A 16,889-nucleotide genomic window follows, 5' to 3' on the forward strand; every position below is an offset into this window, starting at 1 on the left:
GACCCCAGGGAATCTCTAAATTCCTCTTCTTATAGAGACACTAGTCAGATTGGATGAGGGTCCATGCTAATGGCCTCATTTAACTTAATTACTTCTTTAAAAACTGTATGTCCAAATACAGTCACATTCTGAGGTACTAGGGGTTAGGGCTTCAGCATATGAGTTCTAGGGGAACACAACTCAGTCCACACCTGTAATGTCTTCAAGGTTTATCCATGTTGCAGTGTGTTTCAATACCTCCTTCCTTTTCTTTCTAAATTTTTAAAAAATTTATTTATTTATTTTTGGCTGCATTGGGTCTTCGTTGCTGCATGCAGGCTTTCTCTAGTTACGGTGAGCGGGGGCTACTCTTCGTTGTGGTGCACGGGCTTCTCATTGTGGTGGCTTCTCTTGCTGCGGAGCACATGCTCTAGGCGCACAGATTTCAGTAGTTGTGGCTCACGGGCTCTAGAGCGCAGGCTCAGTAGTTGTGGCGCATGGGCTTAGCTGCTCTGCGGCATGTGGGATCTTCCTACACCAGGGCTCGAACCTGTGTCCCCTGCATTGGCAGGCGGATTCTTAACCACTGCGCCACCGTGGAAGTCCCTCTCCTTCCTTTTCACGACCGAATAATATTCCACTGTATGCATGGACCACATTTTGTCTTTCCATTCATCTCTTGATGGACACTTGGGCTTTTGGTTCTTGTGAAAAATGCTGCTATGCCCACTGCCTTTTTACATAACGGAGTTACTGGCACTGGGGGATGGGTGGCAGAGGAGGGCCAGGTAGTATGTGTCCACTGTCCCCAGGGAGCTAAGTGTCTGGGTGCAGATTCAAAGTCCAGCCTTCTGTGTCAGGGCAGCACTGGCCCTCCTAAAGCTGGTAACAGGTATCTGACAGGCAGCTGTGTTGTGAGCTTGCCTTGGGGCAGTGAAGAGCTGCTGGCTTGTTTGAGTCTTTAGTGGATGTAATCACTGTCCAGCTGTTTGCACACTCTCCCTGGCATCTGTCTGGCCTCTTTATCCACCGTGACTAATGGCTGAGTGATAGCTTTCTTACTGATAAGGAAACAGCAAGAACTATCAAAAAGAATAACTCCAGAGTTGTCCAACTTATCCTCAGTTTATCTAGTGATGTACTCTGAAAATCTTTCACCTACTGAAAGTCATGCAGCCCTTTTCTCATGGCAGAGGTGGGTTTTTGCCTGTTTCTTTTCCATCTGTGATTTGGGAGAGAGGGTCGTGCAGGTCCTAGAAGACTCTCGGACAGGGGACATCCGGAGTGGCTTAGTAGCTGCCATGGTTTTCCCTGCTCCACAGTGAGTTTACCCAGAGCTGCTACATCAGTTCATCTGGGTCTTTCTTCACTTCTGGATTGTTTCTTCGATCTCTGTTTTGTGTTTGTGTCCATAAAATATTGTCACTGGGAAACTTTTCTGACAAGAAACAAAGCCACAAGTGTTCTAGGGCCTATATCCTTGCTCACAATGAAAACAAACCAGGTTGGTGTCAGAGAGGAACGGGTGGCCAGCCTTGTCTGTGTGGGGTCCCTGTGCCCTGGTGTCTAGTCCTCAGATTTTCTTCTTTAGAAGCTGGATTTTAGCCGTGCAGCCAGAGATGGTCAAGCCTAGGGAGACCAAGTCACAAACCAAAGTGGTGAGAGAATGGTATTTAAACTAGATTGCCCACTTGGTACGTTTCTAGGAGGATCGTGGCTGCTGGTCAGAATAGAACATTCAGGTCTGCTTGCCAGTGGGCTGTCTGTGAGGGCAGGTAAGCGGGAGCTAGAGGGATTCTGTGCCTGGCGGGGCAGAGAAAAGAGCATGTGGGTTCCTGTCAGGGCTGCTCCCAGAGCTATGTATCAGAAACGGATACATAGTTTCTCAGCAAAGCACCCATTAATTTATCCTCACTGCACAGGGCAACTTTTTCAGGATATGAGGGCCCTTTACCACAACGTATAGTGTGGTTACGGATCCCAACATCCAGTTATGGGTTCCAGCACCCTGATCTTTTTCTACCCCACCCCTGCCTCTTGTTTTAAAGCCTTGGAGAGGAATTTTCCAGAATAAAAGTTTCTGGCCTAGACTCCTCTTCTGGTTTCATAGGATAAATGCTCTCCGGGGGAGGAGTGGAAGAGAAACTGTCTCCACACAGGGGCCTGTCTCTTGAGCTCCCCTTGACCCCATCTTCCTTACAAACCCAGAGTGGAGATCCTGGAGCTAACGGTTATTTCAGGGTCCCAAGACCATTACCTGCTTATTATAACCTGTTCTTAGCACCGTAACCAGAGGCCAGTCTTTTTTTTTTTTTTTTTGCCACTGTGGCATGTAGGATCTTAGTTCCCCGACCAGGGATCGAACCCGTGCCCCCTACATTGCGAGCACGGAGTCTTAACCACTGGACCACCAGGGAAAGTCCCCAGAGGCCAGTCTTTAACCAAACATGCATTCTGTCAAGCAGTGTTGACGGATACATGCCACCAGCCCGGCTCTGTTCTAGGCCCCTCGGGATGGAAACAGCTGTGAAAGCGAGGAAGGTCCCTCCCGTCCTCTTGCTCACCCTTCTCAGTGCCCTTTGGGGGACTTCCTCTTTCTCAGAACAGGAGTCAGTCGTCCTGAGGGTCCACAAGGTGCCCCCTGACTGCCCCTCCCCCTCCTCACTCTCCAGTCCTCTCTGTGCCACCCACCCGGCTCTTCCCTGAATCCAGATCCCACCCCAGCGCCTCTGTCCGTGTTGTGTCTCCACTTGGACGCCTCGTACTCCAGATACCTGGAAGGGCGACCGAAGATGCAGGATACAAAATGGAACGTGGACAATCTCGCCAGCTTGTTACAGCACGTGTTGAAGGGACAGCATCTGGGCTGTGTGAGGCCAACTAGTATCTAGTGCTGCTGGTAGCTTCTCCTGTTTCTTCGCACAACTGGAAAATCTTAAGCCAAGGTTGCCACTCCTATGCGCCGGTGCTGCGCTGCAGCTACGGTGATGTCATGCTGTTGACAGCCTGGCCGTAAAGATCTTATCAGCAATAGAAATTTGAAGCTTATCGAAGAATTTGAATAGTGTCCGAGAAATAAGATCTTTCTTTTCTTCTTTCCCTTTGCTAATCAATTAGGACATCTTTTTTTTTTTTTTTTTTTTTTTTTGTGGTACGCGGGCCTCTCACTGTTGTGGCCTCTCTCGTTGCGGAGCACAGGCTCCGGACGCGCAGGCTCAGCGGCCGTGGCTCACGGGCCCAGCCGCTCCGCTGCATGTGGGATCTTCCCGGACCAGGGCACTAACCCGTGTCCCCTGCATCGGCAGGCGGACTCTCAACCACTGCGCCACCAGGGAAGCCCAATTAGGACATCTTAAAACCTTTGAGAAGTACACAGAAAGCCCAAGGCCTCCTCTACCTCTTTAAAAAAAATTTTTAAAGCTGACTCAGTTTTATTTCATAAAATAGTAATTTCTTTTTAAATTGGCTCAGCCGTGGTGTCGACCATGAGCTTTTTCTGCATCAGTAGGGGAGGCTGTCCCAGTATGAGGGCTGGGACTCTTTGGGAGGCTGTCTCTCTGTCTTCATATGCTAAGTAGCACTTTACATTGTAGGTTCATTTGCAAGTTTTTAGTTATTAATCTTCATAATCGTTTCTTAAGACGATTCTTATTTCCTCATTATATCCAAATACTAAGTAATTTAGACATTGTCATAGAAACCACTCGGATCCAAAGTATTATTGTTGACTTTGTTATTGAGAAGAAGACTGAATGTTCTAGTTGGAAAGTAATTTAATTGCGTGACACTTGAAAGAGTACCAGCCTAGCCGGAGGTCTTGTTTTTTATTCCTTTGCTTATTAGCTGTGTGATCACAGGGAAGTAATGTAATATTTCTGAGCCTCAGTTTCATTAACTCCAAGGGAAAAAGGTAGGGGCGCACGCGCGCGTGTGTGTCTGTGTGTGTTTGTGTGTTAGGGACACTGTGAAATTCAAGAATGAATCCATAATTCTGACAAGGACCACATCTCACTTGACTCTGGAGACCCCTGGACAGTTGCTTTCGGTGAATACTTGTTTAATGTGGGAAGAAATGAGAGATACTGACTTTTAGTTCCATGTTTGCTCTTGGGCTTAGCAGAGAAACGCTGAAGGACGATGAAATGGATATGAAATTCCCCGCGGACCTGCCCCAATTACACGCAAACTTTCCTTATTCTCTCAACCTGGACTTTACCCCGAGCCTGCATTGGGCATAACCTTACCCAACACCTCTCTCTTAGTTCCCTACTTGTATTCTAATTCGTGTACATTTCCCCCTCTGGTCTTCAATTGCAAGCTCTTGGGCGTGGGAGATCTCTCTTTGTCATACTCGGAGTGAGATGGAGCCCGGAACACTTTGATGACAGCTGTTCGATCACCTGCTCTTCCTGGCTGGACCCGAGATTGCTGTGGTTCCGGTGCAGCCTGTTCTGTGTAGTGTCTGACACGCAGCTACTGCTTGTGAGCATCTATTAAATGTGCCAGAAGATGGACAGTGGGCTGCTCATCTCTGTGGCTCCCCTTCCCTCCGGGAAAGACAGGCTCAGCATAGCCGTCTGGAGTCCTCAGCTGAAGTCTGCATGTGTCTTCTCTTTATTTTGTGTTGTGCCTGCAAGTTGGTGACAACAAAGACTACAAACCCACCGATATTCTCCCGACGATCTGTGCAAAGCCCAGAAATCGAGTCGTCCCCCCACCCCAAGTAAAACACAGGTTAAACTTGATTCCATGTTTCCACAGGTGCAGGATTTGTGCAAATCCTGTTTGTATATTTGTGTCATTTGCAAGAAGCAAAGGTGTTAGGAACACGTGCAAATCACTACAGAGTTCTTGGCTACCTTTCCGTCAGTTCCCTTCTCCCTCAATGCCTGGATCTATACCATCTATGCTTTTCTTCTTTTTTTTCTCTGGAATTTGAGCAAACTGAGCTATCACCGATTTAATATTTGGGGAGTTTTAAAAAAACTTTTTGAAATTTTGAAATACAAGAAGTTACAAAATAGTACATAGAGTCCCATGAACCCTTCACCCAGCTTCCTTTAATGGTGACATCTTATATGACTGTAGTAAAATAGCAAAACCAGGAAATTGACGTTGGTACAAGACTGTTAACTAGGCTGCAGAATATCTGAGTTTTTAAAAGCACACAGATTCTGAAGTCATAAAGTAATGCTTTTAAACACAAATAACATATGTCTTCATATAGGGTGAGGAGGTTGACAGGGAGTGTAAAATGCTCTCAAAGCAGGAGCCTGGTGTGATGCTAGGTGTGAAACACCCAGGGGCAGTTTTAATAGCGTGGTCGGTCCCAAGGTCAGGGGCGTACACTCAGAAGAGGAAAGGCCTGCAGGAAGTGGAGGACCGCGGACTGGGCAGAAGGAAAGGAAACTTGCTGGTTCAGTAGGACTTCAGTTGTGACGATTCACCCAGAGCCAGGTCGTGGCCACGTTTAACTGTCCTGATACTCTCGTAACGAGATGGGTAAGTCCCCTCATTTGGAGAAAAGTGTACATGACATTTGTAGAAGAGGAATGATTTTTTAAAAATAGACTTTATTTTTTAGGACAGTTTTAGGTTCACAGCAAAATTGAGAGGAAAATATAGAGATTTCCCATGTACCCCCTGCCCCTACTCATGCACAGCCTCCCCGGTTATCAACGTCACTCACCAGATGGTACATTTTTACTAAGGGTGAACCTACACGGACACATCATTGTCACCCAAAGTCCATAGTTTACCGTGGGTTCACTCTTGGTGTTGTATATTTAATGGGTTTGGACAAATGTATAAAGACATGTATCCATCATTGTAAGATCATACAGAGCAGATTCACTGCCCTAAAAATCCTCCTATTCATCCCTCTTTCCCCCCAACCCCTGGCAACCATTCATCTTTTTACTGTAGTTGTACCTTTTCAGAATGTCATAGAGTTGGAATCATACAGCGTGTACCCGTTTCAGATTGGCTTCTTCCACTTAGGAATAGGTACTGACCGCTCTTCCATGTCTTTACCGTGGCTGGCAGCTCATTTCTTTCGGGCACTGAATAATATCCCATTGTCTGGAGGTACCACAGGTTATTTTTCGTTTCACCTGCTGATAGACATCTTGGCTGCTTCCACGTTTTGGTGATTATGAATAAAGCTGCTATAAACCTCTGTGTGCAAGTTTGGAACTGGGTTTTCAACCTGCCGTTGTGGCATCGTGTGGACGTCCGTGCCTGTGTTCCCATTCACATGAGTTACATTTTATTTAGGAAAAAAAAAAAAAAATGTTGCCCTCTCCCCTGTCTTTGGATGGGCGATGAGGTAAGGGCTTATTTCAGTCTTTTATTTGGCGTCTCTCTTCACTCTCTCAGACACAGGCTTGTTCGCAGGAGCAAATGATGACACTCTGTGTCTAATTAGCAACTTCTGATTGCTCACGCCTGCCATGGCTTGTTCTGCCTCCTCTCACTGGACGGAAGGAGGTGGGTTCCAGCATGGTTTCAGTGTTTCAGTCTGGCTCCCTGGCTTCTGATCGTGGAAATGGGGTTGCTTTTGGCTGAATTCACAGCAGCATGGGGGAGCAGGGGTGAGGGTTAGACGCCTTTGGCCGGCAGAGGGAACTGAGAAGAGAGAGGTCATGGAGAAAACCCACCCCCATCATCCTTTCTGAGTCTGGAGCTAGTTAAGGAATTCGCTATAAATAAGCACCGCAAGAGGCACTACTGTGCAGGAAGGGCTTTCTCTGCTCTCTCCTGCCGGACCGCTCAGCTGTTCTGGGTGAGATGGTCTGAGTCACAGTGTGCTCTGCCCCTCATCAGGACTCCACTCAGCACCCCCGGGTCAGGCTGTAGTCATCACAAGTCCCTTGGGGGCCATCTGCCCACTGTGTCAAGTAGAGGGTCCTAACTGGCTGTGTTCCTTGACCTTTGGCCTAGTTCTAACGCCTCTAATCGCTAAACTTCCCTTTACTCATTTAAAAGGATGACTGGATTATCTGGAAAATTCCTTCTAGCCTTAAGAATGCCTAGGACCACGGGTCATAGGCTCCCCCACCACCTGCCCCAGTACTTGGAGCTGTCCTATCTGCAAAAGCATCATCGTATTCGAGGAATTTTTACATTCTCTGCTGCCTTTCCTGAAGGACGGCGTTCTGATCGTCTGCTTGGGGGTGGGGGGTGGGGGTTGGTCAAAGCCCTGGATAGTTAGATACAGATGCGGTCTTTGGCAGAACTAGGGAAAGAGGTGGACGTCTGAAACAGTAAACACTGAACCAGTACGTTCTTGGAGTTCAGATGCAGTTGGGTTGTTTGTAAACGGCATTGCAGTCAATCAGCGTCAGCTTCCAGAAGGATGCTACGCTAATGTATAGCACTTGAGGATTGCAAGGGCCACACCAGTTCTAGCTGCCCCCCCTTTATTTTAAAGTGTACATTTGTCCGAGTCCCCCACTCATTCCCAGTTTGTTTGCACTTAGATATCAGAAGTGGGAGGGGGATTACTTGAAACTTCCATTTGCTGGCCCCCATTAGGTGTAGGAGGTGATGAGGGAGAGAATCTCTGCTCTGTAGCCAGAACGCCTGAGGCTCTAGGCGTTACCGACACCCGGGCCGGGAAGGCACCAGGTCTGGGTGTGGAGTGTGAATACTTAGCTAGAAGCTCCGAGGAATGTCAACCGCCTCGTGCCCTCAGAGCTGGACCCTGGTCGGACACATCATCCGGATGACGAGATTAAAGATGTGTCTTCACTGGTGCGGCCGCTCTCCGCTGAACTGAGACCCACAGTTGTTTTCAAGTTTGGACCCCCATCCCCTGCCTTGCCCTTCAGCGTGTGCAAAGAAATCGGTGGGCAAGTACAGGCACGCGGGTACACCAGGTACACTGGGTCCTCCGGGAGAGACAAGTGTGCAAGCCTGTAGGGCTGCAGCCGTCCCCACCCCGGCCCCAGCGATCTGGAGGCGGCGACTTTCCGGCGCGGGCGCCAGCGCTCCCTCGCTGCTATTTTCCTCTTTGGATCAGACCATTCTTATTTCAGGAGTGGAGTGGGACTCTCTCTGGGGCGCTATAGGGTGTCATCTCTGGCATTTGCTCCCGGTACAGAAAAACAAGTCCAAATGCAGTGCACTCGGGTTTCTGAACAGCTGCCCAAACGCCGAAACCAGACTGTCAGCAAAGCTGTGGGAGGGAGGAGAGCAGGGACTCAGGAGAGGGAGGTGGGGGTGGGAGTGGGGGGATACCCAGGGTGGGGGCGGGGGGAGGAGGAGGTCAAGGGCACCCTTTCGGTAGGCGACGCTCGTCCCTGGGCTGGGATGCGGGGAAAGTGGGGGATTCCCGGGCTAGTAGGGTGCCTAGAGTGGGCGTCGGGGCGTGGGGAGGGGTCGGGGGTACCGCCGGGTGGGCAACACTGGGCGCTCCGCGACCCTGGGCGGGCTGGGAGGGGGATGCCTGGACGGGGGGTGTGCCTGGGGTGGAGGTCCGGCTGGGGGGTGTTTTGGGGCACCCGCCCGATGGGCGACGCTGGGCGCTCCCCGCCTCTGGGCAGGCTGGGGTGAGGGGAAGGGGGAGGCCCGGGGGGGCGGGGCAGGCGGGAGCAGCTTGACGGCCGCCAGGGAGCGGGCGCCGTCCCAGCCGAGCCATGCGGTACGTGAGCGACGTGTGGCAGCCTCTGCGCAGACTGTTCCGCGGCGGTGTGGGTTTCAGCGAGCGCCGCCTCCTTCCAATCACGGCGCAGCCCAGCGTGAGGGATACACCTCTGCAGGGCAGGGCTGCGCTGCGCACCGAGGCATCGCGTTCCAAAGTCACATACATGCCATGCCCTGTGCGGGCGGCAGCTCCCGCTCAAAGCAGCCCAGATCTTCACGGGGCGGCCACCGACCTGACTACACGACTGCCACATGTCGCCTGCTGATGCAAAGCTGCGGGGACCGGGGATGCAGAAGGGACACATACACCAAAAACTGGCGAGGAAGAGATGCAGTAGGGCTGCGCCGGTTAAATGGCACGAATTTTAGGGGTTTGCACAATCATGGTGACGCCTCCCAATAGTTATTCCGGGGCTTGCAGCCAAGTAATGAATTGCAGGTCGGAATAGGATCTATTTTTTTTACTCGGAGAGATGAAGGTATATCGAAAATATTGTAAACGGTGACCGTGAAAACCAAGATGCCACGTTCCATTTTGGTCCAGCCTCCGGGTCTCTCCCACCCCCTCCTCGTGCCCGACATTCCGGGACCCGGGGTTCCAGGTCTTGGGGGCTGGGTGTCGGGGGAGCAATGTTCAGCACTAGTTGGGGTTTCTAAGGAATTCAGGAAATTGGGCGTGGTGAGGACGAAAGACCAGGGAAGCCCTCTCCCCGTGGGTGGCGGGGCCTGTGGTGGGTGACTCACAGGTATTATTAGGGAGCAGCTCCGGCAAGGAGTGACCCACAGGCGCTCTCAGCATCCTCCCTCTGGCTTCCCTCTAGGGTAGCAGAGACAACACCCCCCACCCCCGCCCCCGTCCCCTCTAACCTCTCTGCAACCTTTAACCCGAAACCCGCGTCTTCACCTTGACTGTGCCTGACCCGGAGCGCGTGCTAAAAATGCAGAGTATGGGGGTCCCATTCCCAGAGAGACCGAGTCCGCAGTATGCATTAAGCATGCCAGGTGATTCGGCAGAGGGGCTTTGTGGACCACAGTGGACGGTGCTGTTTCTTTCCTTCCAGCGCAGTTGAGTTGATTATTCTGGGAGGCTGCGCAGGTCGCTTTTAGGGGATGATAGAAGGAGGCTCACGGAGTAGCACTTTCAGCCAGGGCTGGTTTAGGGCGTTATCCGGGGGACCTCAGTAGCCGGGCGCGCCGGTGTCGCCGGCCTGCAGGGGGCGCCAGCAGGCTGTCTCCTGGCTGGGCCACCCTCCTTCCACGTGAAAGGGGGATGGAACACGAGGAATGCGTCCCCGCCCCGGGGCTGACGTGTGCGTCTCTGCCGGCCCGGATTCTTAAAAGCCCGGGAGGAGCGCTGGGCATCCCAGCAGAGCCAGAGAGGAGGCGAGTTGATGTGGACCGCGGCGCACTCGAGCCAGCGCACAGGGACCGCGGCTGTCACGGCGCTCCGAGCATCCCGGGGCTTCCCGAGCGGAAGAGTCCATCCCTGCGGGAGCTAAGGGTGCAGCCCCAGCCCTCCCGCTCCTCTCTGGGAGCCTCACGCCTCGGGCGAGCGTCCGTGATTTAGCACAAAGCACGTTTCCAAAAAGCCGCGCTCTCACGCACGCACCCCCTCCCCCCTTTGTTTCGGGGGTCGCCAGACCGCTCTCCTCCCCAAGTCTGAATTCTTCAGAAGGGGCGGAGGGCCGCCGAGTCTCGGCTGAGAAGATGCCCCTGGAGCTGACTCAGAGCCGGGTGCAGAAGATCTGGATCCCGGTCGACCACCGCCCCTCGTTGCCCAGATGTGAGTGCAGACGTGCGCGGGGCCGGGCTGCCGGGGAGGGCGCGCCGTGTGGACAGCGAGGCCATTGTGTGGCGGGCGCCGGCCGGGCGCTTTTGTGCCGGCTCCCCTCCTCCGGCGCGCTCGGGCGGGCCGGGCGCCGCCCTCCACGCCGTCCCCGAGGCCCGGCCCGGGCGCCCCCAGCTCCTCCCCGCCGGCCTCGGCGCGAGGCGGGGACGGCGCGGGCGCTGCGCCTACCCTGGCCGGCGTCGGGGGCGCTGTGGCCCGGCCCGCGGTCTCCGCGGAGCTCCACTCCGCTCGCGCCGGGAGCGCAGAGGGACCCGGAAACAGCGAGCGCACGGGACGGGAAGCGCGGAGCGCGGCAGAAGGTCTCCGCTTCGGGGAGGCGTGGGAAGGGACGTCTGCGTGTCCCCCGGCCCGGGCCCCGCTCCTGGGCGCCCGCCGCGCCTCCGCGGGTCTCAGCCCCCTTTCTCTGTCCGTCGCTACCTCCCCTCCTCTCTCTCCCCTTCCTTCCCTCCTTCCTTTTTACCTCTTTCCATCTCGCCTTTTCCTCCTATATATTTATCTCTCACCCTCTGTATTTCCACTCCCTCTCACTCCATCTTTCTATATGTTTCTCTCTCTTTATATATCTCCTGTATTTCTCTCCTTCTTTCTATGAATTTCTAATCTTCTCTCTCTAGTTCTGGTTTTTACCTGTCTTCTCTCTCTTTACTGCTGTCTACCTCCCTCCTCTCTTCCTTTCCGCGCTCCCACCTCTAGCTCCTGTGCTGGGGTCTACAAGAGAGTTGTCTGGAACCAAGTCTTTGTGCAGGTTTTGGGGGGGGGGTGTCTGCGGATGGGTGACTGCACAGTTGGCAACGTTTCCCACGTGCGCGCGCGTGTACACACACTCACTGAGCTCGGAATTTGCTGGCAGTTCACCTCCTCGCCCTGTCCGTCGTGGCCCATGAATGCTTTGGGAAGGTTTACCTTGGGCTCCGTCCCCAGCCAGGGAGAGAGCACCTCTTAAAAGGGTGGTGCGGGTGGTTTGAAGGCGACACTCCTCCTCCAGGGAACCCGCCCAGGAGCCTGTCAGGTGGCCAGGCTGAGATAGCCGTGTTTTGCTCCAGGTCAGGTCAGGTTGCCTGAGAGGTAAACGTGGGCTTCCAAGTGCAAACCCTCCAGGTGGTTTTTAGGCATCCACAGAGCCTGGGCACTAGGTGGCCTGCTGACCTTCTCTGCTGCCACGTTTCTCAGGGGATGGTCACCAAGGCCACGATGACAGCTCCTCTCCCCAGGCTTTGCCCAGGTGTGAATCACCCCCCCCCCCGCCCCCCACCAACTCCGGACCTGCCCCAGGAGGTTGGGAGAGCTGGCCCTGGGGTGCTCCTAGGTCATCCTGTTGATGGGGACCTGGCCAGGTGCTCCCCACACTGGGGGCGGGGGGGGGGTGCTCCTCCACCAGCTTGACCCCTCTGGTCCAGCGGGCTACAGAAGCCTGAAGGACAGCTGGGCTTCTTTACAAGGTAGCCGAGGGCTGGGGGCCTTGCAGGTGTCTTGTTCCACCAGCCTTTCAGGTATGCTCTTACATAGCTCGCTGAACAGGCTGACCACGGTCTGGTTGTATTTCTGTAAAACCTACTGGTAGTGAGGAATGCCCCACCTGAAATCCTGAGGGAGATGGCGAGATGCAGAAACAGCCCCAGCCTTTTTGACTTTTGAATAAAAGATATTGATGGAGTGCTCGGTGAACTGTAATGGGTCATACAAATACGGGCTGGTTCTGTAAACGCCTGTATACATACATACAAATGCGCACGCACATGTAGTCGTTCCCTGGGGTTCACGGTGGGGTGAGAGCTGGGAGGTCCAGCCGGGGCCGGGGTGCTGAGATTGGCTGGCGTCCGCTCAGCCGCGTGATTGTGAGAGACACAAGTATGCAGCCATGCTTTTCCTCCAGGCTTCACAGACGCATCCATTAGAATCTATCAGTCTGCACGTCTCACACGCAGATGAGAGATTTGCCTGAAAATCCCTGTCGGAACAATTCACGGCTTGAGGTGGGGGGTGGGGGGGGCTTGCTAAAGCTGATGGATTAAGTCTCCTGTCCCCGCCCACTCCTGGAATCCCTGCCTGTGGCTGTGGGGTTATGTTTTTTTCTTATGAAAATATCTGTACCCTGGATATTTACTGCTTACGTGTCATTATTTTAAGTAGCAGTGTCTGTCACCGTTTATATAGTCACATTTGTCTCTCATCCAATAGCGAAGAGAAGGTATCCCTTCTTGGCGTCTTTCCAGATTCCCTGCCCCTGCCCCCTTCTTTCGTGGCATTCGGAACCCTGGGTGGATTTTCTCCCTTCTGAACCTGTTCCCGTCTTTCTAAGTGCTGTCCTAGTTGGGGGTGTACGGCAGCCTCCTCTGAGATGTGAAAACTACAAGAGGGCAGCGGAAACACTACTGCTGATGTATAAAGAGCAGTCAAACAAGCACAGTACAAAGCCCCAGATTGATTCGTTTGGTGGTATTTCCACCTCTGAAACACATCGGTGAGGGGCCCCGTTGCTACACCTTCATGGTGGTAAGGGCTTCTTACAAAACCTGCAGCTTCCTTCAAGCGCAGACCATAACTCAGGGAGACTTACTGACTTGGTGAATCAGCTAAGTGTACAAAGAAGTAAATCCTCGACTGGCGAGAGCTGGCGATCCTTTCTGTTTGTCATCACAGAAAGCTGAGAGTTCTGTGTACAGGTCTGGACTTACTTATCGTTTCCCCACTCGGAATCCAGTTTCCTCATCTCTGTAAAGTAGGTTGTGTACTGTCTGCTGAGAGAAGGTTTCATCTCAGCAGGGGCTTAGCTCCACTGATGGTTTTCCAACCTAAAGAGGGAAGGAAGGGAAGGAAACCTTCCAGAGAAATCCTGACCTTATCCTTGGGTGGCCACTATAATTTATAGAGGTGATTCTTGGCCCTGACTTCACATTAAAATCATTTAGGGGAGACTTTGGGGAAAAAATCCATGCTGGTACCCCACACCACGTGAGAATTGCTGCAGGTGGGGCCCGGGCATCCTGGTTTTAAAAAGCTTCTTAGGTTCAGCCACTGGTTGAGAACCACTGATTGAGGAAGGAGGGACTGAAGGATTGCGGGTGAGAAAGACGGAGGTGAGCTCCAGGTCTGTCCCTCACTGCCTGTGCAGGGGGACCTCCTTCACTTGTGGGTCCTAGTTCCCTCGTGTCTGGGATGATGAAGCCTTAATGGCTGACGGAGGCCAACGTAGCAAGTATCTTACACATATTATCTTGTGATTAATCCTCCTGAGAACCTTTCTGAAGCATCCCTGCATTTCACAGAAAGGGAAAACCGAGACCCTGAGAGATCAAGTAACTTGTCCACGGCCCGAGGAAGTGTCAGAGCCCGGCTTTGAACTCTGCTTGGCTCTAGACCCTCTCAGCCACCACGCTCTTGTGTTGTCAACTGATTCACTAAAATGCCCATCCCTCGCTGTCTGCCGGAGAGCGTGTCGGGTCGGGAGGGCCGTTTGCTGCACAAAGGTTAGGCGCGAGTTAAAATGTGCGTGCAAAGCAATGAATGAGTTTGGCATCCACCACACAGTCCAGAAGAGCTTTGAAAAGAGATTTTGCTGAGCTGGGGTCTCTCTACCCCGCAGAGCCTCAGCCCACCTGCCTGGGGCAAGCTCACTTAGATGTTTTGTTTTGTTTTTTTTAAGATTTTTTTTTTTTGATGTGGACCGTTTTTAAAGTCTTTATTGAATTTGTTGCAACATTGCTTCTGATTTATGTTTTGGTTTTTTGGCCACGAGGCATGTGGGATCTTAGCTTCCTGACCAGGGATCAAACCCACAGGCCCTACATCAGAAGGCGAAGTCTCCACAACTGGACCGCCAGGGAAGTCTCTAGATGTGTATTCTTAACACGGACCAAGCAGACTCTCTGGGCTGGTGTGATCTCAGGAGAGGGTTTGTGTCCGGCGGAGCACAGTCCAGGGCCAGTCACATGGACCCACTCCCCAGAGAGCCCTTCTTGGGCAGTGGCATCACCGCAGGGTCACAGCCCTTGCCGGGCAGCGGCAGGGGAGCAGGTTGCCATGGTTACTGTAGACACCCGGCCGTGGAACTTCCATGGGGCTATCCTGAGCACTGGCCCTGTCTACAGCTACAGCTTGGCCGTCAGTCTTCCATTAGTTCCCCTGAAACTCGGCACTGAAACATGACTTACCGACTCGTAGGGAAAGAGCACAAGTGATGTGGCATCTTTTTGAGGTTAACATTTAGGAGCGCCTCTGAGTAGAAGAAAGCTTGCAGGAGGTATGGGAGCAGCGGCAAAGTGTCTTCCATTGGTTTCTTTTATTTTCTGAGCCTGCGTTGTGGTGTCCATGCCGCGGGCCGGGACAGCTGTCCTGCCTGCTTGAGGCAGTGGGTTACATAGATCGGAGAGGTTAGCAGCTCAGTCAGGGAGCAGGGCTGGAATTGGAACCTGCGAATGCAGCCTCTGTCCAGGGGCTTCAGACGATTGCTTCTTTACCCCACTAACCTCTGTGTATCCCCTTGCACACAAGTACTTTTTGGAAAATCTTGTGAAAATCCCTGTGCTGTTGGGGAGGAAGACGAAAAGGCAGAGCTCCAGGGAGGAAGGTATGAGAGGTGGGAGGGTTAAAAAGGTCTGCAGAGAAGAAGAAACTGAGAGTCAGAGGGGAACTGAAGCAGAGGCAGGTGATTATAGGACCGTGAAAGCACTTTGAGATGTATGGTGAGTTTAAAAAAAAGAGGGTGCAGGGATGAAGAAGAGTAAAACCCGAAGGTTTAGCCACAAGGTTTTGTGGTTTCCCTTCTGTCTTGGGGACCCCTGGGCGGAGGGGCAGCTGCAGGCACCTTTGGCCATCCCTCTGGCAGCTCTCTGAATCTCACGCAAGAAGCCAAAGGAAGAGAGGAATCATTTCTGCTTCGCCAGACAAAGGAGGGATGGTTTGTTTGGGTTTGAGATCCAGCTTGAATTTTTGGCTTCAGATATCTACTCTGCCGTGTCTTTATGGGTTTTTTTTTTTTTTTCCTCCCCAAGTGTCTACTGCCAGAGCTTTGTGCATACAATTAGTGGATATAGAAGTAATCCCCGATTTGATAAATCAGTCAGCCTCTGTCTCTGTTTCCTTGGCATGAGTCCAACAAAAGTATTCCATGTATGTGCACAGCTGAGAGTGTGTGTGTGTGCGCGTGCACGTGCGCACGTCTGTCTCTGTGTGCGATGCTCTTGAGAGCAGTGGCATGTGGGGACATCAGATAAGACCAGGGGAAAACCGGTGGCTTGGGGGAAGGGTGAGCAGAATGAGTATCGTTTCCAGGCACAGGCGAGGACACTTTCACTTTCTCATGTGTCACCTGCAGTTGCCGGAGTGACACATGGCCGACCGGCGCGTCTTTGCCCCACTCGTGTGCTGACGCAGGGCAGGGAAATGGCCTCTGTCTTCTAGGAACCTGTTTGTTCCCGGCCGATGGCTGCTGGGGAATCCCAGCCAGGGGTTTCTGTGGCTCCCTCATGTCTCTTGGCCTCCCGATGGCCTTTTTCCTTCTCCTCCTCGCTCTGTGTGGAGAAGGTCACCGATGGTCTAGAAACATGAAAGGAGACACAGCCCCTGTGTGCGGTGCTGGCTGCCTCTGTGGCCCCAGCCTGCAGGTCCAGGAGCAGACCCTGCAACAGCACGGCCGGTGTTTGGACACGTGACCTCAGTTTGGCCCCCCCAGGCCCAGCATCATGGGGCTGTGTCGGGGTGTCCAGCTTAAGAGGAGGCATCTCCTCAAGCCTGTGCTGTCAGTGGCCTGGCGGCTCTCCCTGCCTCCCATCTGCGGGTCAGGGAGCGGGCAGGCGGCTGGTCTCTGGCTCCCATGGGCAGCCCCAGGCTCGAGAACACTCTCGTCACCATGATGCCGGAGCATCTCAGGGGCAAGACGCCAGCCGAGGAAACACTGCACCTGAAATGTCCAGAACAGGGTTCTTTGGGCTGCTTTCTTCAAAGCCAGTGAAAACCTCTCTCCCTGCTGTTTTGTTGAGATTCTGAGGAACATGGGACAGTGGTTCAGCAGCAAAGTCAGGAGGGGATTTTGCAAATCCCCTTTGACTTTCAGCAAAGTCAGGCAAGACGCTCTGGGTTTCCGGGGCCCCTGCCGGGGCCCATGTGACCTGGTGGAAGCGGGGAGCAGGAAGGGACAGGAGAGTCTCAGGGACAGATAAATTTGTGGGAGTCAGCCTCCGGGTCCCTGACCTACTTGCATTTGATAAACTCTTACTTGTGAAAATTGCCTTTTAAAAATTACTTATTTTAGGAAGGCCATGCAGACTTCACGCATGGCGGTGCGGACATTGACAATAGGCTTCTGTCTGTAATTTGGCCACCGCTGGGGCCCCACCCCCCAGGGCTCCTACTTGCCGCCTCGATTTACATGTTATGTTGCATCAGAAACAACCTCTCCTACTGATAACCTCATCAT

At 52.9% G+C, this 16,889-nt stretch overlaps 1 protein-coding gene across 6 annotated transcripts in view; it reads left to right on the forward strand.

Annotated features, from left to right (window-relative positions):
- Positions 1-16,889, forward strand: part of PFKFB3 (6-phosphofructo-2-kinase/fructose-2,6-biphosphatase 3) — an 85,262-nt gene that overhangs the window by 49,422 nt on the left and 18,951 nt on the right. For 5 of the 6 annotated variants that reach the window (XR_014296311.1, XM_082647639.1, XM_082647640.1 and 2 more), the window contains exon 1: positions 10,007-10,408. The exons of the other annotated variant lie outside the window; for it this stretch is intronic. Coding sequence is in view for 4 of the 5 variants with exons in the window: in XM_082647639.1 (XP_082503765.1) it covers positions 10,333-10,408 (76 nt within the window). In the remaining variant the exon portion in view is untranslated. Of the gene's footprint in view, positions 1-10,006; positions 10,409-16,889 lie in introns of those variants that run through there. 6 annotated transcript variants of the gene reach the window in all.

Source organism: Grampus griseus (genome assembly GCF_964374135.1).
Source record: "Grampus griseus genome assembly, chromosome: 2".
Lineage (NCBI taxonomy): Eukaryota > Metazoa > Chordata > Mammalia > Artiodactyla > Delphinidae > Grampus > Grampus griseus.